Source organism: Phasianus colchicus, chromosome 7 (genome assembly GCF_987193195.1).
Source record: "Phasianus colchicus chromosome 7, bPhaCol1.hap1.1, whole genome shotgun sequence".
NCBI lineage: Eukaryota > Metazoa > Chordata > Aves > Galliformes > Phasianidae > Phasianus > Phasianus colchicus.
The window spans coordinates 29,461,121-29,484,543 of NC_143442.1; the positions used below are offsets into that span (position 1 = coordinate 29,461,121).

The window sequence follows — 23,423 nt, forward strand, 5'->3', positions numbered from 1 at the left end:
CCACACACTCTTAATCCTACTGCACCTCATTTTTATCAAAGTCACAGTGAGGTTTTGCTACTATGAGTTTGACTTTCAGACAAAGAGAAAAATAAGCATGTCTGCTAATGATTTAATTGAGAGATCTTAGGAAGGTTTTCACTGGCCAATTAAATCTGGTTGCTCTATTTACCCTTCCAGAACTTCAGCTCTTTTTAGAACAGAGTGCTCACTATCTCACTTCAGTCTCAAAAACGTGTTTGAACAGACCTGTTCTCCATTGAGTGAAAAAAAAAAATACAATAAAATCAGCTTAAAATAAATTTATTAAACAATACAAAAATAAGCATGCTAGAAATTGAGATACATAAATAACATACAATGCAAATGAAAAATGGAAAATGAGACAGGGAACTTAACAACCGAGCCAAAGGGTACAACACAAATGCCAAAATAAAACTTCAAAAGCATTTACATTTCTAATGAAATGTTAATGATGCTGACAAAGAACAACAAACAAACAGCTAAAATGCTTGAATATCAAGAATTGCTATTACTGTAGCACAGGTGAACACTAAAACCGTTGCAGACTTCGACATTCAATGAACTAGCCTCTACCACCACATTCTTTCAGGCCCACTCACCAAGCAGTACAGGTGTGGGCAAGCTGCCAGGGCAGATCTAACTATGGTCCCAGCTCACTCTCTGTGCAGGTTGCCCTTAGAAAGGGCCACCTGTGGACAGCTCAGACCAAATTGCAGGCAACTTACAGAACAATTGGTCCAAAAGAGTCTCCTCTTAGCCCCTCCAAACTTGAGGCTGGCTTCAATTCCGAGACAGGCTTCAAAAGCGTGTATTACGGAACCGGAATATATACAGATCTAAAGTAAAGGCTGTGTAAGCTGTACCCTAAATATGATGCATACTGAAGATCAATTCAGCTCCTTGTTTCTTTTTCTTTTTTTTTTTTTTAATTTCTCAAGCAGGACTCACCTCTACCACAAGCTTTGGTATGCAATTTACATACATAAACATGGTAAAGACATGGATTTCCCATCTCCAAATACACTTTTAGTAGCTGCAAATCCTGCATCACACATCCTTTTTTAATTACATCAGTAATTTAATCAGCAACATATAATCACTGTAAGTACTTCTAGTTAGCAGCACAGATACATTACCATCCCCTTCTAATTGGGGATATTTCAGGCAAACACAGTTTTGCAGACTCTGAATACTTGTTACATCTCTGTAGCTGCTATTCAACAGACAAGTCCTCAAACAGATGAGAAATTTTTATAATTCAAGACTTCGCCTTTACTTGTCTCACTTTATTTTCAAGGTAAGCACTGACAGACCTATGCCAAACATCAGTGATAAATTACGAAATAGCTAATATTCAGCAATTTATTACTGACATCTGCACACATAATCCACTAGGACTTGATGTTTACTGAATAGTGGCTTTCAGTATTGTTTTGCTCGAACATTTTAATTCAGAGGCTTCAAACACAGGAAACTCATCCTTTTACAAAGTACTGCTAGAGGAAGATTATTCAGGGTTAGGTCAGAGCTTAATACTAGTATTATTTCAAATGCTTATGCAAGACAAACAATACCGAAACAACGTAATTAAAAACAGCTTGTTTTCTCAGAGAAAGTAAGCTTTGCTTTCTGCATCTTCCTTGACTAACACCTATATGAGACAAAAAGGGACAGGGAGACTCTCCCCTTATGCAACACTGATGCACGAATGCATTTTGGAGTTTCAGATCACCAACACGTGGGAGCAGTGGGCAGGGAGAAGGGCGGGAGGTGTTGCCAGGAATCATCTATCACACTACACCTCTTGAAATCCTCAATGAGCTTTAATGGACATAGATGAAGGAATATCCATATCATCACTCTGACAGGTTTTCCACAGTTTTACAACTGGAACACCTGCATGAGGTGTGCTTAAGGGGCGGGGGGGGATATATCAAATTCTTTGTAAACATGACATTTGATAGACAGAGGTTTGTGTTGGCAGTTTCCTTATGATTTTTAGTATCGTTCAGAACCTCACAAAACAGCTAAGTGTCAAGGGCTTATTAACTCTGTGCCCTGCCCAGCACTGCCTAAAGCCTGCATACACCATTTGCACATCGTCCTCAAAACAAGTCAAATTATCATGTTACATAGATTGAGATGCAGTTTCCTGCAGAAGAATGCAAGCCCTGATTCTCTACAAGCTGACATTCAGTACAAACTGGCTAACACTTTAAAAAGGAGCTATGAATAATAACTTCATGAACATTTGCTCATGTAGAAGTAAATGCTACCTCTAATCCCATATATGAACATGCACACACATTAGCGGCTGAAAAATAAGTTAATTGTAAACAGTTGGAATATCTAACAAAAAATGCTTTACTCTGAACACGTTTCCTGCTCCCTACTGGGCTGGTTACCAGTCAAAAACTAGGATTGCTTACATTCCTCTCTGGGGTGGAGCACAGCACTATTACTAAGGCAGACTTCTGAGTCATAACTACCAAGAGGCAGTACAAGCAGCTAGCAAGACACTCAAAATAGTTTGGGGAGAAATCTTTCTGCCACATTCGTTAACTTGCAAACAAGGCAAGCTTTGTTTTGCCCTCTCTCCCAGTCTTCCCCAGCCATTTTGCTCTTTTATTTACATGTTAGAATTAATTATGACTGAAGGTCAAATTTAAAAAAGCATAGTTTTTGCTAGCATGACATATCAGAGGGATCCATTTCTGCTCAAAGCAAACTGAAAGTTCTTAGTAAAATAAAGTGATAACGTGACTCAGAACCACTTAATATACAGTTATTTGGAGATTCGTGAGTTTACTGACAGTATTTTACTTTATATTTCAATTAGAATTCTATCTTTACATGCTGAACCTGATCAGAGGACATACCTTAAACTCTTGCTTAGCTCTACAATTAATTTACTTAAAATTCTCAGATATAAACAAAAATACACAGATATACACAGGAGGTATATCTTTGAAAACATTCAGATCTACTATTTTTTTTTTAATAAGTAAATGTGCTTTAAGTAAAGACAGAAGTCAGTTAACAGGTTTGGTTGGCGTTGCTTACGTGTGCTTTTCTCCTCGAACTCTGACAGCATTTTTGGTATAGCATACAAATTTACACAAAATTTATATATAAATGAAGATACCAGGCAAACAATATTCAGACTGAAGTTGAATCTAGAGATGCTTGAGGCTTTTTTAAATGTAGTATTTAATGAAACTAGAACCCATTCACTTAGTTCTGCTCTCCCCGACCTTCCATTCTATACACTATGGTTCTGGAGATGTCCTCGTTTGATTCGGGTGACACTTTTTTCCATACTGTTTCTTTTAAAGCAAGTTCTTGCTGGAGATTCTCATAGTCCATTGGTCCAAAGGAATGCTAGTTGTTCAAGCAACATACATTATTTATTAGTGTGTTTGAAGGAAACAAAAATCCTAATTTGCAATCATTGCTAACAGACCCAAGTTTTTCACCTCTCCGCACATATACTGTTGTTTTCTGTTTTCCAGTTACAAATAATTCTATTTCCTATTTGGGTATTTTTTCAGATGTATGCATGCAAGAAGCACTTCATTCTCTTATCTTCTCCCACTGAAAGCTTCACACCTAACTTAAAGCATTAGCAGGACTAAAAGCAAGCTTCTCCATATCTCGAGTACCCTCACGCTCTTATCTTTTGTACATAGAGCTGGATTAGATTCACTTCTTTCCCACAGACTGCATCTACTGCTTCCTTGGTAACAGGCACTGGTGTACAGCAACGTGAGGCCTCCATTCATTGCCTGTGCAGCTCTCAGCAAGCAATGTGGACTCAGAGACATCATGTAAAACAATACTCAACATACATCTCCTGCATTGCAACACAGAACAGGAAGACTAAGCTCTCCTGCTGGTTATTTCTTTTTAAAATCAGAACAGAAACTGATGGTGACTTTTATCAGATACTACAGCTTTACTCTAGCCAAGGAGATGAACTGCATGAGATAGAGCTACAAATCTAATATAAAATTCTGTGGTACAAAACTCTGTCATTGTGTGGTCCACCAAGGTACGTGTCCACTAATAATGTGCACTAACTGGTTTATCTGAAAGCTCTGAGGAAATACACATCATTGAGCAATTTTGCATTTATAGAAGAACTCTCCATATCTCATCTGATGTCTACAAGCAATACTCACTAAGAACACATCTTAACTTACCCGCTGATCACCACCCTCTCGGCGAGGATCGAGCTTTTTCGCAAAGTGTCTCAAATTATCATAATTATGGAAATTGCACAGAGAAACCAGATCCTGCAAATATTGGAAGAACAAATTATTCTCCATACACAATTGTCAAATGCATATGATATTCTAATACTAGCACTTGTGTTTTACATAAGACTGTCCACAGCGCTCAAGAAACAAAGCCAGGACTACCTAGCCTAGCTCAACAACTTCATCTGATGTAGAAGATATTTTTGTTTGCCAGCTTATTTACCAAAAGCTGTTTACGTTAGTTAGATCAGAACATAATCAAAACAGTTATATTTCATCAAACTCTTTTCTCTTTTATTGCAATGATATGAGTTGCACTTTTAACATTTTAAAAGCTGTTTCTGAGCGTAAAGGAAGAGAAGCCTCCAGATCAAGTTCTACACCTTCTAATGCAGCATAAAGGAGACTAATGCCTGTGTTAAGTCACAAAGCATTCCATTTCCAAGTATTTCTGCAATCTATTTCCCCATATTTCTGGTGCTGTAGTTTCTAGATGTTCACAAAATTTAAGTGCTATTTATGATAAAATGCAAACATCTTGTCTCGGTTTTTCACCCTTGATCAGATGAAATTTGTTAGTTAAGAAAGAATTAAAATTAAAAAAATCACTATATTGGTGGAGTGTCAGCTATGCTAACTGAAGCTCAGTCAGCACCAGCTACAAAAGAAAAATATGCTAAAGGTAATTCTGCTTACATGACAAAAGTGAATTCCTTTAACACTGTTGCCCATCTTGTCCAAAGGAGGTGACCAGCACATTAAGCCCATGACATTAGGAACAACCAGAAGAATCCCACCAGCAACTCCAGATTTTGCAGGAAGGCCCACCTATGAAACAATTAGAGAATTACTGTCCTCTGCAAACATTCGTCACCCCTGTAACACAACACAAGCAATTTATTTTACCAAAGATTACACAGCCGTTATAAAAGTGTGATCTGGGAAACACTGACAAAGCATGATTATTTCTCTTTATAGATGGAATATAACCTTGACCTCAGTTCATGGCAATCTGTGGCATGTAGTCAAAGTTATTAGCTCTCAGTAGCACAGAAGTCAGTAACACAATGCAAAAGATAACCTGAAGTTGCTGCTGTAACAAAGCTATTATGACTCAGCAGTAATAAACATGTCTGTCATGAGCAGTTCACAGCATGAGAGTAGTACAAAACTATAGAAACGTTTAACTGAAAATGTAAAAAAAACAACTGAAAAGCCTGCACATTAATTCATTCAACAACCTACTTATTTACAATCTGAACAAAGTTATTGTTTTGTTTCGACAGTAACCAACATGTTACATATCCCCACAGCTCAGTAAGCAATATCTTTTTAGGTCACACAAAGCATCACACTCAATTTTACATCCATGGAACGAGGAAAACTGAAAACACTCAAAACACTGAAAATACAACTAAGCTGCAGTACATGTTTAAATACTCACACAGAAGGGTTTGTTTTCCAGCAGTACATTACAGTACACATGCTGTGCACTGTATCACTATTACAACACATGAGGACAACTCATTAAACATCCTGAGTCAGAGAAAGCAACTGTTCACAAAAGCTTCCTGCTATCTTCTACTTCCCCTGCGTCAGGTCTTATTCAATTCTGCTGGTTCCAGTGATTGCTGCATCAGTCACCTATTTCTCTCATCAACAGCCTTTATTTAAGGAATAGTTTGTTTCAGGGTGAAAAGGATTCCCAGAGGCGAAACTGCTGGGAATGCCACTGTACCATGAGTATGGAGTATGGAGTATGGAGTACAAGTAGTGCCATGGATTCTGTGGATTTCCCATAAGTTACGTTGGATTCCTAAACAATTCATGTAACTCCCCCCCACCCACAGCAAAAGCAAACAAGATGACCATGGAAAACAATAGCACAGATTAATCTTCCCAGTCAGCTCTAACAAGTATCTGAAAATTACTTACATGGAAGGCAAACTGCCCTGAGAAGTCATACATGCCACAGGAATGCATTAAACTCAAGGTATTCCGGACTGCTTCAGGACTGAGTACTCTTTCACCAGTGATTGGGCAAAAGCCACCGTTAGCCAGAGTTGCTGCCATCACACTTGCTGACTCACAGGTTACTTCTATTGAGCAAAGCTTATGGAAAAGAAAGTCATATTATACAAACCGGTACCTCTAGCACAGAACAGCCCACTACATCTCCACAGAAATAAGATTTCATAAAATAACCTGCAGCATAACATTTGTTACAGATGACACTAGTGGCATGAATTAACATCATCTGAATCTTTCTACTATCAAAATAAAAAGATCCCAGCAACAGCTTTTGTAAGCTTTTATACTAGTCTTTGAGTTTTTTTTTTTTTGTGAGTTAGTGTTTCAGTTTGATTCCTTCCCCCAACCCCCCTTAGGTTGCCTTCAGAGGAACCAGTCTGGAAAATAACCTCAGTATTCTGTATTTGCTTAATTGGCAAAGCCATTAAGGAACCATTTTTCAAATTGAGGTGCAGTGCTTTGTTGGTTGTTTTTTTTTGTTTTTTTTTTTTTAAGCCTTACAAGACCACCCACATCCACTAAAAGTACATTTCAAAGCTGTGCACTCTAGCACATACAAGTCTTAATGCTAGCATTTCCTGCATAGCCTTAGTTTTACCTTTGTCTCATATATGCTTTATGATGTATCTAGAGATATGACCACATGATAGTCTCGCCCAGGATCCCTGCTTCAGTACAGACTATACATACTTTGGTGACACATCAGGAAATGTGATATGATGCCATCACCTGATGCTGCCTCATGTCTGCAGAAACCAAAAGATAAGCTGGTTTCAACCTGAAGCTGAAATGCTACTCTGAAAAATAAACAAACTAGTGCTTGTACTTTTGCCAAACAGTCATTACATGATACTTCATGAAGTTACCTAAGCCAAGTTTGCACGAGTAGTTACTACCTGGAATTCTTATTTTCCGGCTGCCAAACTCAATACATCCTAGTCCAACCAACTGGAGTTGCAAATCAAGAGAACGTCTGAGACGCATCTAAAATGGCAACTGGGTTTTAAACATATGAAGTATTACAGAACATCACCTACTTTGAAGAAAGTGCTTCAAGGTTCTCAGTTTAAGTGCCTACATTTAGTACCTTGGTTGAGCAAAATTAGAGTAATCCTTCCCCACTTTACACAGGTAACATGAAAGTAAGTTTATTACTGGTTCCCAACTGAACAAGTAAGGAAGGAGGGAAAAAAAAATGCCTTCTAAGTAGAATCTGAGAGCAGAAAAAGAAGCTTTGTGCAATGAAAACAAAACACTGACTTGCCACTCAGAGAAGCGGCACTCATGTTCGTGCCTCCAGTTCTCTGAGTTTGGAGTAAAAAGGACATTTTAACAGGGATAAGAAAGAAACAATGATAATCATGAAGGTGAGGATCACCATGCACACTAACAAGGCCAGACTACGGCTACATCAGAAAACTTAGTTTTGGCCTTTCTTAACGTGTGAAAAGCTTAGCGCTCAGAAGCATACCAGGACTTGAGGCAGTGGGGTAGGAAGCATTTTGCAAGGATGGTTAACCAGTAAATTGAAATAAATTGTCTGCTTTGTTCTGTGATAACACAAGTTCAGAGCAGACTTTCGGTTTTCATCTAGTTTCCAACTTAAGAAGTCAACTGAGTTGAATTTACATACACACTTTATAAAGCTTTGTTCACTTTCAAGACTAGATGTGCAACCCCAAACAAAAAAAGGCTCAGACAAAATTTGCACTTAAAAACACTAGTTTGCACAGGTAAGAGCAAGTATCGTGAATTTAAATCAGACTTCCTGAGAACTAAGCTCTGGATTTTTTATAATATCCCTGACGGACTGGATCAGTAACACAACTTGAACTGCCTTTTGAGAACTGCATGCATAAGATCTGACTGAATTGTGAATTATGCACATTCTCATGTTAGGAAACTCTTTCTTAGGAAATACCTCACACTTGCCAAGTTCTCAGTTTGTGACAGTTGCAAACAGTTACTAACGTGAGGCAAGCAACAAGGGGGAAGGAAGAACGCATTTGAAAAGATTCTTTGTCTTATATGCATCAAGTTCAACAATAAAGGAGAAGATATTCAAGTCATTTCATTTATAACACTATGGTTGAGCTTACAGTACGGCATGCAGATACAATTTTAGTTATGCATGAGTTCAATGTGCTCCACAGTATCATAAAGTATAGCAAATTCATTCAAGCAATCAAACATTTCTTTTTGAACTAGCTTTTGAACTGCTAGTGCTTCATAGACTGCTACTACTATGCATTAGCAATAAAAACAGTTATATGCATCACTTAAACAAAAGCAAATCTGGATATATCAAATGTATACCATTCATTTCCAAACAGTTCAACAGACACTGACAACTTTAATTATAAGCCATTAAAACCTCCCTCGTCTACGATGGAATAAGCTTCTATTGCTTAGTACAGTAATTCCAACCCCATTCTGAGTCTCAATTTTAGAGTTAATTACCTGAAAATAAAAGTCCAGTATAGCAACCATGTCTGTGCCTTCCGGAAAGCACTGAAGGAAGGAAAAAAAAGTCTTTAAGTAAAATTAAGCAGCTTTAAGTTTTTCAACAACAAAACGCATCCAGTCTTACAAAGTCATCTGTACAACATGGATCATGCATTTAGGATGTGATAATTTAACCTGTAATACAGAAATGAGGTTACAGGTATTGTTAAAATGACATGTATTCACACCCTACATAAGACTGGACATTTTGAGCGACAGTATGAAATACATGTACAGTATTACAATAATTTAGATGATCGTGAACATAAAATAAAAAAAATTTTAAAAGTTCATAGACTACGAAAAGCCTTCAATCTTCAAAATACAACAAACAGAAGAGACCAACCTTTTTCTCTTTCAAGTAATAGCCAATTGCAAAGTTTCTATCTCCACTCTCTCTTTCAGACTGGAACCTTGAAACCAAGCAACAAGAAATCAGAGATGCATGAGGTAAAAAATACATTGCTTCTGAACACAAGCATTCTACTAACAGACCAGAATCTGTCCTAAAACTCATCCCAGTGCACTCTATTGGACTGAAGTAAGTTAGAGTCAAACTTGAACATCTGAACATACACAACTGGTTACCTATACATACACAGTTTTACTGGTAATTAACACAAAGAAGTACAAGATCATTCTCTTAGAAGCATTTCTAAAAAGGCAGTGATAGACTAAGACCTCTGAGAATATGCTGCAGCAAAAGCATCGTTCACTGATAACTGGGACCAAACCAGACAAGGAATGAATGCCAGAAAGGTAAGATTTGCACTTACAGCTCTCAGAGCCATAGAACCACAGCACTGTGACAGAATAATTTCTCAAGGAGAACATGATCCTTTCCATATCAGACCAGTCACAGCAACACAGAAACATGCACAACTTGATTTCTTGATAATTTTGAATCTAAGCTAGATCCTGTAATATTAAATGATGGCTTTCAACATAAATAACTAACTTATGTTGTACACTCAACATGCCAACTATCAGTTGAAGTATTAAGCACATAAAAAATACTTACGTAGCATTACTGAATCCAACATATTCATTACCAGCCATTTTATTCATGAATTGCATAACCTAGTAAAGACAGAGAGGAAGGGGGAAAAAAAAGGCAAGCTAACATTTTCAGATATAAGAATTACAACTGATCAACACTCAACCCAGCCTTACCCTAAGCCTCTTGCAAAGTAATTTTGCAAACACAGCCCAAATCATGAGATGTTTTATTCAACCAAATACAGATCAAGGAGAGTTTGAAAGGACTTAAAATAGCAACATTAACTGTAGGTGGAAATTTAAGGTGGCTACCGCCCATTTTAGTCAGAATAAATGAAGTGTCATAATTCACTTACGTAGTCAAATTTTTCTGCATTATTTGCTCCTTGCTGCAAGAAAAGAAAAAATAATTTACAAAGAATGTTAACATGGGAAAGAAGTTAGTTCACTTAATATTAGGATATTTATTGCATAAAACTAAGGTATGAAGCTAATTTAGAATACGGTACTACAGTCATTTCATATACTAACAAAAATTAAGGTGTTAGATAAGTAAATCTTTAATTATCATTTAAACAAAAATTATTTAAATAAAAAGTCATCTAAGAGTTATCCAACACCTGCACGTTGGAAATGAATTTAAACTGAAGAAGGTATGCTTTATTTTAAGTGTTCTCTACTCACTTTACGTGTTTAACACAATAATAGTTAAAGCAAGAAATACAAAAATAACTGCAGGCAGGATAATTATAATGAAAATGTTAACTTTGTATATATTAGTAAACACAGGTAATCTTACATTATCAACAGAGCTGAGCATAGCAAAATTCAGGCTACATAGGCTAACATATTTTCCATTGCTAGTGCCCATACTACAGATTTAGACTGAAGACTTAAAATAAAGTGTTACCCCTTACTGTGAAAATAACTGCATTTAATCAAATGTATCTGATTTAATAGCTGATTAACGTCCTACCTATTAAAAAATTAAACAGAAAAATAAAATTTCACATCATACTGTATGTAGTACATCATAAAGTACATCACTTTGTTAACAACATAAAGAAAAGTCTAAAATTTATAAGGGTGCTAGTGAACGTTCATTCATAGGGTCAGGGGATATTTCATCTGTTTTTTTGTGTTGGTTTTTTTCCTCCCCTTTGGAAAGGGGGTACAGGGATATAAGTGTGAAAGGTGGCACTTGGGGCTTTTTTCTCTTTTTAAGAGTAAGCTCAATTTTAGTAGTTGCCAGTTGAGGATGTATTCTTTACTCTCTGACAGACGACTTGTTGCAAATTCCTCCAGCTAGACATTGAAACAGGGCTGGCAGATTTAAGAACAGTGCATGGTCTGCTGGGGGACAGGAGGGGCTGAGCAGGAATCTTTTAAAGTAGCATCTTTTTAGGAAGTTTAAAAAACAATGCGATCACATACACAAGTGGAAACAATACATCTGGAGAAGATGTTTTCATCTTTAATACTGAAATTATTTATATTTTATTTAGATAAAATACTCTGTTCAGGAAGCTATTTGAGATATTACTTGCACAGTGTTCAGTATGGGGATGGGGAAAAAGTGGAAAAAACTGAAACTTGATATGAACCAGTATTTTACTTAATGAAATGCATAAAGCCAGCCTCATTTCCCACTCTGGCTGTAGATTAAGGTGCTGAATGTAGTCTCTGCAGCCCATGCACCAGCTCAGCTACAAGATGTGCAGTCACACACGTACAGTCACTAGCTGAAAGTAACACCACACTGCTTTGTCAAAATTATACATCCGTGGTTATCTTATGCTTAGCCTTACTCTTACAGTCAATCTCTAGCTAATCTGTAATAATAATAAAAAAAAATGTATGACATTTCATCAAAATGTTCCTGTATAATATACCAGAACACAAGCCTTAAAAATTTAACTCCAAATCTGTTCAATGAAAAATAATTAAAAGAAGAAATTACCAACTTCATTGAACTGTTGCAGTTGTCAAAATATTCCATAGATCCTAATGCTGTAAAATATGTAACAACATTTAAACCACAAAAACCTTTTCAAACCTTTCAAATGCACAATGAACATCTTTTCTGGGAGAGTGGGTCAGCATTAGTTATGGGATGCTGCATTGATAATTGTATGGTTAGACATAATAAATCAAAACAATATCTTTTGTTAAAAAAAGAAAGAGGGAGAAAGGGATCATGCTTTCTGCAAAAATAGAAATACATCATAAGTCATTTTTTTTTCCCAGCTGAAAAAAGAATCCCTTGCCCTTCAATAAAAACCTGGCTTTTCCAGCAGCCTATACAGTTTGTGGGCAAAAGACCCAATGCAAACTTTTTCTGCATCAACTCATAAAAAAGGTTTCTTTGTAGCGGTTGCATCTACTTCACTTCTTAGGAAGAAAACCTTCTGCATACTAGATCAAGATGATGCATTTTCAGTCCGTGACGCTCCACAAACGTCCACAGGTACCTTACATCAAACAAGAGCAATGTTGCTCAAGTTACACCGCTTATGGCACCTAAGATATTTGCCTAAGTATCCATAGGACCAAGACATCAGAATGAATTTAACGTAACATAACTAAAACAGAAAACTTTGCTTCCTTATGCCTGATGACAATAAAACTGAGCTAGGAATTCCCTGCTTCAGCAGCTTACAGGTGCATGCCTCCCTCCTTCCAGAAAGCTAAAGAGAAACAAACACAATGCATGTTCTGAGATTAAAATCTAAGTGCAGACTAAATCCTAGCAGCGTGCTGAGCAACGTTTCCATAATCATTTAAACAAAGAAAGGAACCACCCGTTTTTGTACAAATGCTTCTCATTTTTCTGAGGCTGGGAGCACTGAGACAAAACTTTTTTGTTGTTCAGATGCAATTCACCTGCCTAGGACATAGAAGGAAACATTCCATGCACTAAGTCCACAAACACTTATTGCATTTACTGGAACATATGTTCATATACACACTGACTGTATACATGCTTGTGTGTATATACATATGAAAACAACATTTCTAAATGAATACAAAATGAAATAAAAAAAATGTTAAGATTGAAGCAGTTTGATAGACAGAAAAAATCCAACTTGGAAAAGACAGCTCAATACAATTCTGTAAACACTCAGAACTACAGCAAAGCTACAGCTGTCCATCATCAGGTTTTTTTGTTTTGGGTTTGCCTTTTTTGGACTGTCAAAGGTTTCTAGTGATCTTCCCTGTATTCAAACAAGGTACTTCTACTATTCATATTTCAACTGGAAAACTACAAAGCAATCTAGCACAACTAAGTAAGTTGCAAGCCTGCGTGTATGTAGGAGAGATGCACAGATACGTCCGAGAGCTTGCAAGAAGAAAAATCAGGCAATATTTATTAGAAAAATAGTTAATATTAGCCTCTTTTCATTGATCAACATTAAATGCTTATAAACTTAAACCACATAAGCTCTTACCATGTGTCTCTTGTTAAAATACTATTTTCACTTTGAATCCAAGCCAAACTAATAAAGAGAGGCTGGATTACGAGACTTAAGGTAGAAGATGATTATCAAAAATACATCAGGAATTCTTTTTTAAGTTACCATCATAATTTACAACTATATTCTGTAGCAAACATCAAGGAAAAAAGTCCTAATGCTAGGTTAGAGTGCAAGAAAACAATTTTTACATTTGTACATTTTAGATAAACTTAATATCTTTATTCTAGCTTTCTTTACTTACATGCTTTTTTATTTATTTGTTAACCTGGGCATGTTCTGTGAGAGCTGGTGTCTTGGCTGCTTAGCGTACCATTCTCAGCTCTGAAATACTTGAGAGCACACTGTCACAGACAGCATCCAACCCACAAAGAACAAGACTGCTACCATTTCAAATACACGTAAAAACATCCTGGCGTCCTTCAAGGATTATACAGTTTCATAGGTAACCACTGAATGTTACATATCCAAAATGGGAAGCCACAGACTACTGCACATTCTATGTTAATTAACACATAATACATCTGAGTTGTAATAAAAAACAAGCACAAAGTGACACGTATGTATGCTCTACCCAAAATTAGTTACTACAAGAAAATGAAAAATTCAGGATGAGAGGAACCTTCCTCAAATCAAAGCCAAGTATCTTGGAGTGAAGATCACAACTCCAACACAGGTTTTAAAGCTGTCTGTAGGTATTTTTACACATCAGGCTATCAGGAAGGGCAAACAGAACAGGTAGGAGACAGCAGGTAAAGCTAAATCTGTACTATATATTTTAACTACACTGATAAATAAAGCCAGTAAGAAAGGTGCCTTTCTTCTCCTCTCCTCAAGGACTGTATAGGCTTTCTAGGGACTGTATTCTGACAACAAACAGACCTGGGAACAGCTAGGCAGGTTTTCACATTGCTGATAGACACAGATACTTCAAAGTCTACCAGCATATATAGAATGCTCTGAAGCATATGGGATTCACTACATTTTATTCTATTAATTATGTTCTCTTGAGGGTCAACAAAAATGAGCATTTTCACCCTCACCTACACCAAACTTTGTGAAAGGGTGCACAGCAATACTCATAGTCCTACAATGGGCTTACACAGCAGGGCTTTGGTAGCAGAGGGGCCCAAGGGATGGACTCTGAGCAGAGCCCAAGAGCTGCCTCGTGTCAGATCAGAGCCAGAGACCACTGTCAGACAAGTCAGCAAGCAACACCAGTCAAAACCTCTGGGAGAGCAGATGTAAGGAAAGGAAAAACTGCTGTGCAGCAGCAGACAAGGGAAAGAGGTGAGACATGAGAGATGCAGCCCTGCAGGCACTGAGGTCAGTGGGGAAGGAGGGCAGGAGGTGCTCCAGGCATGCAGCAACAGCTCCCTGAAGCCCAAGAGAGGCCCACAGAGGAGCAGGCTGTCCCTTTGCAGCTCACAGGCACTGCACATAGCAGATCTCTGCCAAGGAGAGCCCCTGCAGGAGCAGCTCCAGGCTGGAGCCCAAAACCTTGGTCACCTAGAAAAGCTTTCACCTGCAGACAGAACCCTGACACATAACAACAAAAATGACATTGGACTAATCCCTGGTTCCTCTGACAACTCCTTCCACAGGCATCCACAGCCCCCTGCACACCTCCCCACCAGCACCCCTAAGCAACTTCCCCAGGCAGCCATGGCTTCTGACACAACCATGGATCTCTCTGCAGTTGGCACGCTCTGAGAATCAAGTGTAACATTTCAGAAAAACAAGAAAAGAAAGCATTTCCATCTATCTATACTAGGGACAAAGACTGTGATTTACACAAAGCTGGGTGCTTCAGGAGCACCACACCTGTACTCGATCTGGCCAGCAGCTGAATCCTCATTTCAAGCATTTCCTTGGAGACCTGAAGATTTTATTTTATTCTACCACCGTTTTTCCACATTAGAGGGTATAACTGCCACTACTATTTTTTTCAGTGCTATTATTTCAGAACTGTTCTAACTACATAACCTCAGCTAGTAATAAAGACAAATGGCCATACAATTACAAACAAGCACAAAGGCCCTCAGGGCTTTTTATGATCTTAATTAAACTAAAGCCAGACTACAGTATGTCCTTTTGCTAAAAGATTTTCATTCCAAATACACGCTTTAAATTGCTGAAACGGTCTGTATTTGCAATGCAAATATCATTAGGGCAGAGCCATAAGTTAAGGCAATAAAATCTGAACACATTCCAAGCATGTCAGGAGAATCGTGTAAGCTGGTAAGAGTAGGTCATACAGTAAGGCAAACAAATGCACAACTTGGCATGTCCGTATGTTTTCATTATTATTTACTATTACAGATATCAGTACTAGCATGACTGCTTTGGTCTGTGCTCTGTTCCAAAGTGTGCAGTCAGAGCTGGACTTGTGACCCCAAGAACTGTTTCTTCCCCCCCATAAAACATCAACACATTACATAATCTAACAAAAAAAAAGTATATGACTCTAAGCTTCATGTCTTGTCCACAACTGATGTTCATTTGTGACAGATTTTAAGGGCAGTAATGGACACAATCACACATGCTAATCTCTGCTGGCTGAGTCCTGCACCATGTAATGGATGCAAAATTTCATAAATCAGGAAAAGGTAATATAGCAAATCCCTCTCAAAGGAAGTAAAAGCATTCTTAATGCTGAAATACAGCACCGATCTCTCCTGAACTACCAACATGCTATCACTACATAAACCTGTCACACGTGACACATTTGCTCTTGTTTAATAGCCTTTTCATTATCTCGGACTCCACGAGCCATATACAGCCATCAACATATTTAAGTAACACCTGAAATCAAACAACACAAATGCAGGGAAACTGAGGGCAGAACAAAGGTTAATGAAGCCACCTTGCCCAGAAAAATCTAAGTTAGATTAGATCAAATGCAAACTGGAATTACTTAAGTCACTGAACAGTTTAGGAGGAACGCTGCTAAGAAGGAGGTTGTAAAGAAGTTATTTCACAAGAAAACATAGACTTTATGTAAGTTCTTGACACTCTAACTTCTTCCAGAATACCATGTTTAGTTTGGTTAGTTAGTCAAATGATAAATGGTATCTTTGTGAAAACAGTACATGAAAATCTACGTTTTAATCACAGTGAAAACAAATAATGAAGTGATAAGTGTGATATGTGTCCATTAGACGTGCAGTTACCACATGCAAAAACATCAGTGCAGTGCAATACTCTTAGTAAGAACATTACAGAAAACAAACAAAAAAAAAACAAAACCCACCCTGCAAAACAATCCCCCAACCTTTCAACAAATACCACAATTACATGCAATAAACAAATCCACTTTGTCTATTTAAAAGTAAACCATTTATCAAGAACTATGTGCCCTCTGCAAGAGGCACATGCTTGTGTTTTGCCTTACGACCAACAGGGCATTTTCTAGGAAGGTCTAACATCTTGACATTTTGACAAGTGTGTTAAGTCATATTTTAAAATTCACTGTTATCCAAGTGAATTTCAATGCTCAGTCAACCTTTAAAAATATTAAACGTGAATAAATTTACCTGTCACATTTAAGGCCATTTTCTTTCACCTACAGCTATTAAAGATAAATGTCTTTAAGCAGGAGTTCTTACACCTTCTTTAAATATAAAATAACAAAAAAAAAAATCATGATCTAAGAAATTGTAAAACCAACAATTTGGAAACAGGAGGTAAGAAACAGACTGTAGCTAACGAAGTATGAAACACAAGGAAGACAAAGGCTTTTTTAGACCTCTGAAGTAACAGCATTAAGTTTTCTACTTCAAATCTCCAGGGCACTGACATGATCCTCAGCCCTCTAAGCAGGTATCCTGAGTTCTAAAGAACCAAGAACCAGGTTTGTTTTGTATCAGTGCCTACCAAAAAAAAAAAAAAAAAAGCAGAAACAGCAAGTATCTGGCAAACATTAGCATTACATGAAATTCATGTCATTTTCAATAGACACAGCTATTCTAACGTAAAAAAATATAATACTGCTTTTCAGAAGTTGCAAGATTATGCACTGAAGTCATTATTCAGCTCTGCAAATACAGGTGGCTGCTCCCCAGCACATTTAAGAAAGTACATTAAGCATCCCAAAAGAAACTACATACCATAAGTTAAATGTAATTCAATTACACAGTATGTTAATAGTAGGTAAATTTCATATTAAAATTAATGTAACTGCATCACCCTCAGAAACCCCAGGATCTTCCTTTCCTTCTGCACAGCAGGAAATACTCTATGTTTATGTTACATAAGCATTAGACATTTGGAAACATATTGAGTATAACAGAGTTTGTTCATGGGGACATGCTGGTAACATTTGAAGTGTTATACAGTTAAAGAAGTAAACAAAACTAAAAACTCTACCATTAAAGTCTTCCAGCTACACTGTTACTACTTTAAAAACTGTTTGAAGCTGCTTTGGTTTGCAAGTGTTTTACTTCCAAAATATGCCAGCTTGTCTACCTGCTAACAAGCAAACTGCCATCAAATACTGCACACAAACAATGAAAACATACAAGGATACTTTCCTACATTCTATTAAAACTCTCTGAGAGAAACTAAAAATGATTTTTTTACCTTGATTAAAGATGTGACCACAATTGCTCCAGCGTTCACCATAGGGTTATGAGGCTTGTCTGTGAAATAAAGTTTTCAATTACATATATACCCGAAGACACATCTGCCAAGCAAAACCAGTCAAAGGTTGAAGTGAAAAATGATAGATATAAGATTTAAAACTATAACAATGGAATACAAACTAGAAATATTTTAATCTCACTTTTCTTTTTTTTTTTTTTGGCAATTCTGAGCTAAGTATTTTACAACTTATAACAAACTGCCTAATGCTACTTAACACCCAGTAAACACATTGGTTTGGCAAGGTTCCTTTTCTTTAAAATACTCAACCTCCTCCAGTGATCCACAATTTGATCAATGTGGCATCAACAAGAACCAACACCCCTAAGGGACTTCCAAATTTTCTCCAAGTCTCAGTGATTTTAAATGTTCAAGAGGTAATTTAAAGAAATAAAATGCCTCCACAATTCTTCCATTTCCTCGCTTCTGTACACAAATACAGCAATCCAAGTCTTCAGAAATCAGAGGTTTCTATGGCCTTCTTCTGAAATACAAATAATTCTTCCCCCATCATCACCAAGATTTAACGTTTCAGAATTGACTTACACCTGCCACAGCTTAAGTTCCTTATTATAACTGAACTCCTCCATATTATCAATACTTTTGCATCCCATAGGAAGAACCACCAGCAAAAATAAAAGTAAAAAAACTTTCTTGATTAGCTGTCTGCTTTTCTGTCTGCTGGTTTATACAAGTTCTCATTCATCATCATCTATCTCCTAGTTCTCTTTTTCTTCCTTTTAAACATTTTGGCTTTTAAAATAGGACGTTGCTTTTTGAGGGTTACACTGTCTAAAAAACAATACTGTGACAGTTTTGAATCCTTCCTTTTATCTGTTGCTACTTTAACTCCAAACTTGTGGGAGGAAAAAAAAGGAACATTTAAAAACATCAACTGTTTTCTTTTTTAATATCTAATACATACAGTAAAGGAAACTTGAGAGACTTTACCATTTCAATAGCTTGCAAACTCTGCCTCCTTAGGGACCAAAACCTCTGTGCTGTTTTTTAAGCTGCCAGAAGATGAATGACTCGCAGAGTCTCATGCTGGTGGTCAGAAGGGACCTCACCTCATGGACCCTCCCACTCAGAGCAAGGCTACTGCTGAGGTTAGACCAGGTCACCCATGGCTTTGCCTAGCTGTCTCAAAATCCTCCCAATGCTGCAAACCCACACCCTCCCTAAGCATCCTCCTCCTCCCAGGAGCCAAGTTTACCTACCACACCACCCACATTCCCTCAAGCCACGGATTATGTGGGACTGGTGACCTTCATTGCTTCATAAGCCCCTACCAAAAGTTACAGTCATTTTCCTATAGGAGCAGCAGCAACTCATTTACCTCCCAGAAGAAGCCACCTGCAAGGAACTGCACACTGTATGACAAGGAACCAAAGCAGAGAATGCAATCACAACAGGTTGTGAAGAGGTCAACAGACTCGTCTGTTTATCTTCAAAAGAGGTATGAAGCTCTGAAAAGCTAACTGGCACACACTGCTAACCACACACTAATCAAATAGAGGCAATGATTTACTTCAACTGAAAAAACCCACTGTTAGGCGGTGTCCCTGCAAGTCTCTTGTCTCATCGTACCATCTCATTATACCTCAGAGTAAATTCATCTTCTTACCCTTAATGAAAAGCACCACTTTTAACAGCCACTCCATTTCAGCTGTGATGCCCTGACTAAGCACAGCACTGCGTCATTTCTCTTCTGCATAAGCAACCTGCCTAGCAGCCTGAAGAGCAAACACACTGTTCTGCTACAGAGCTCTGTCTGTACTGTGGGACAGGGACGCTTGTCTACTACATCTTTTAATGTAGGAAAGTTAGGAAATTTAATAGATACATCAAAGCTCAAAAGAAAACATGACTTATCTGGTCATCTTAATTCTCTTCCCTGGACATCGCTATAATCAGTGAAAAACAAATGTGTTCTTTATAACTCAAGTCTGCCAGACCACCAGTAAGATTGCTCTAGCAACATCCCACACAGTTATGCCTTATGCAAACCAGACTTTTCCTTTGAGCTTGTAAACTCAAATTACACTGCTTTTCTGTCACCAGTTCTGACATTTTGCCCACCGCTGGCACTGAGCGTTCCCAGCACGACTCTGATTTGCAGCCTTTAAGCAGAGAAAGCAGAAGCTGCCCACATGCACAAAACCAACATTTTAACACACAGGACAGGCATGCTGTGACTAGTTCCTTGTGACAAGGGCATCAGAACATGCTTGTGTAATGCAAAACCTACAGAAATCCACCTTTGGATGACAAAATCACTCAGCAGCACAAGCCATTTCCTGACAGACCCCCACATAAGCACAATACATTTATTAATGAACTAGATTCTACCAAAATACTGGACTACATTCTACTAAGAAACTGTATCACCGTACTAACACTTCAAATGACCACCATCAAAAGGTCATATATGAACAAATGACACTGACTGTGCGTAGATACAGTCTTGTCAGACATACTTCAGTGTGAACTCACCAGCAGGAAGCATACTGCAAACTGACTCCATCACTATAGGAAGTTAATATTCCTGGAGATGTATATTTCAGACATATTTTACTACGTGAAATTCCCAAGCTACTTGAAGCAACTTTTAATTAGCATGAAAACTGCTTTAATCATCTGGAAATCTGAACTGCGTGGTGGACTGTTTCCCTTGATTAAAAATAGTTTTGAAATTGAATACTCACATGGCTGCATAAGATTCCAAATTTACGTTGCACAGCACAGACCTTACCCACAATATAAATGATGCTTATCAACACTTTTTGTTCTGTTAGCTTTTTCCACTATTTAAAACTACCTGAAATCTTTCCAGTACTAGTAAATTAAGAAATACAAGAACTTTATATATATAGCAAGTAGGAAATAAAAAAACAAAAACAACTTCAGATGCATATATAAACAATTCTCAAATAGTTGTAAATCACCTCATAAAATCCTCATTACAGACATAAAAACCAACTACAACAATTAGAAAGCCAATGGACTAAACGTATACAGGGTGTGTTTTCAAATCTGATCAAAGGGTTATGTTAAAACTGCCAGACATGCTGCATGTCCGAGCTTCACATTACTTTGTTTTTATATACAAGCTATACTCCCTTTTCCCCTCTTCCTCTTTTACTTGCAGAAATGTAACTTCTCTCCCTCTCCATGTAACAGACTTCTACTGTCTGCTTTAAAGACTGTACAGAACCAATGTGAATGTGACCAGCCCTTCAGCTAACACGTTTCTCAGGTCAGCTATACCACCCAAACTACAACAACATACTTAATAAAAGTTAATAAACGTTTGCATCACATGCATTAGTCTTCTCTCTTAATTTCACGCACTCTGGTGCAACTTTTAGTAACCCCAATTCCCATTACAAGATTGTCTTAAGCACTCTTCAAGAGTAATAGTAATGTAAGACTACAGTCTAATCATTCTGTATGTCTAAATAGAATTATGCATTATAGTTTGTGAATGTCTCTATCAATATTTGTAACAAAGACAAAATTCAATACAGCCCTTGACAAAAATATTTCAGTCTTATTAATTAAATATTAATTGGATTGCCATGGCAACAGAAACATTGTCCTTTTACTGGGAGAGAAAGATCTGCTGGAAGCATCTGTGTTTCAGAGATAACATCCAGCATTTCCTCTAAGGCTACATGAGTCACCTTTCTCAGATTTTTACCATAATGTCACTCAAAATAGCACTTTTCATGCTTGTTTATTAATGCCATTCAAAAAGAATGAATCTAGGTACTGTGCAAGACATTCTTGCTAAAACATTCCTGTCACAGACAAAAAAAAAAGTACCATTTTGAATCACTAGCCAAATTAAATTTGGATTCATCCGTGGGAAGGCACGTTCAGTTTCACTTCTGTAAACTAACCAGCTCCAGCCTTTGAGAGGCTGCAGAGGCCAGGTGGTATACAGATAGCTTTTACATTTATATGACAACAACAGTGAGACTTGAGAAGATAGAGTAAAATAAAAATACTGGGGGAAAAAAAGGGTAGCTTGTTCTGTAAACGCATTATTAAATATTAAGTAGCTCTTACCATCTTCATTCAGGAACAATTTGTTGAATCTTAATCCACTAGGCTCTTTACCAACATATCTGTGCACATACTCTGTGCCAAGATCATTAACAGCAATAGCATATTTCAAAGGCTTTACACAGGACTGAAGACAAAAAGGAACTTTGGTATCTCCAACAGAATGCCTGGGAAAAACACAAATGAAGATGCTTAAATTCTCCTCCAGCTGTAGTAAGTGCTTCATTCAGTTCTCAGCGTACTGGGACTAATCACAGGAAAAATACAGTTATTTAAACTACTTTTATATACCAGCAGGGTGCCAGAACTCTAGTACCACATATATTCAACTGAGTACAGTCAACCTGAATATAGCCCCTTACACATAGTGATGGATACAGAAGCAAAAATGAGAGCCAATTCTGTTTTGGAACTATCAATTGAACTATCAGTAGTTCTATTCCCTCTGATAGTGGCGTAGGTATTTTACTGAAGTCATGAAATAACATCTTCCAGAAAGTTTATTTGCAACACCTAATCCAGACTGCTTGAGAGAATGACTCACACAAGCAGCATATGTCCCATTGAGAACAAAAGGTTCCAAGCTATCACATGTCTGATGGCAAAATCAGAAGTGTTTTTGTCTTTTTGCAGAAAATCTGAGAAAAGTCCAAAGAAATTTACAGAAGCATTCTGGCATTATGAAAACTAGCATTAAACAATATTAAACATTACAAAAACTAGTATTACAAAAGCTGTCATTAGTGCAATTTGCAATATCCAAAACAACGCAAATGCTAATTCAATATATTTGAGAAGAATATTCTTCACTTTTGAAACTGTTCTATTACAGTTCAGCCATTTAAGTAAGAAGCTAAAATGGTGGTAGAAATTTCACTTAGATTAAATAGAGGCACATCAAAAACCTTGCACAGCACTTTGTTAGAGATTATAGACCACACAATATACAGTAAAAAAAAAAAGGATCATAACAGATGACATTAAAATGTCTTCCTGTGCACTGACACCATAAGGCAGCCCAGTGAACTCAAGAATGCTCCATTCAGCTGGGACAAACTAAACACCTAAGAATTCTGATACTCAGCTTACATAGTATGTCTGCATCAAATTGCATTACAGCAGAGATGCAAGCAAACGTTTATCTCACATCATGAGGTCACAAAGGATGACACAATAGTTCACCTCACCACTCAGCTAGATGATGTGAGATACTGCTTTACATTTGGCTCAGTTTTCTGCTGCACTGAGTCATTGCTCAATAAAAAAAATCATTGTAGCTATATTAAGAGCTATACACACCCTTACAGGAGACAGTATGGTAAATCTGAAGCAACAAAAAAAAAATCAGAACAAAGTTCAGTCCAGTTTCCACATATTCACTTCCTTTGTAAAGAATATTCTTGTGAAATTCATCCAGTGA

General features: G+C 37.3%; 1 protein-coding gene across 5 annotated transcripts in view; it reads right to left on the bottom strand.

The window, feature by feature from the left end:
* GLS (glutaminase) overlaps nucleotides 1-23,423 on the bottom strand; it is a 51,566-nt gene that overhangs the window by 14,087 nt on the left and 14,056 nt on the right. For 2 of the 5 annotated variants that reach the window (XM_031604435.2, XM_031604438.2), the window contains 9 exons: nucleotides 22,007-22,170; nucleotides 17,873-17,931; nucleotides 10,175-10,207; nucleotides 9,841-9,899; nucleotides 9,166-9,232; nucleotides 8,775-8,825; nucleotides 6,219-6,395; nucleotides 4,980-5,111; nucleotides 4,227-4,319 (listed from right to left, as the gene is read on the bottom strand). In XM_031604435.2, the coding sequence (XP_031460295.2) occupies nucleotides 4,227-4,319; nucleotides 4,980-5,111; nucleotides 6,219-6,395; nucleotides 8,775-8,825; nucleotides 9,166-9,232; nucleotides 9,841-9,899; nucleotides 10,175-10,207; nucleotides 17,873-17,931; nucleotides 22,007-22,170 (835 nt within the window). Of the gene's footprint in view, nucleotides 1-4,226; nucleotides 4,320-4,979; nucleotides 5,112-6,218; nucleotides 6,396-6,912; nucleotides 7,118-7,210; nucleotides 8,752-8,774; nucleotides 8,826-9,165; nucleotides 9,233-9,840; nucleotides 9,900-10,174; nucleotides 10,208-11,778; nucleotides 11,829-17,872; nucleotides 17,932-22,006; nucleotides 22,171-23,423 lie in introns of those variants that run through there. The other 3 variants (XM_090144307.1, XM_090144309.1, XM_090144308.1) reach the window with 3 other exon arrangements.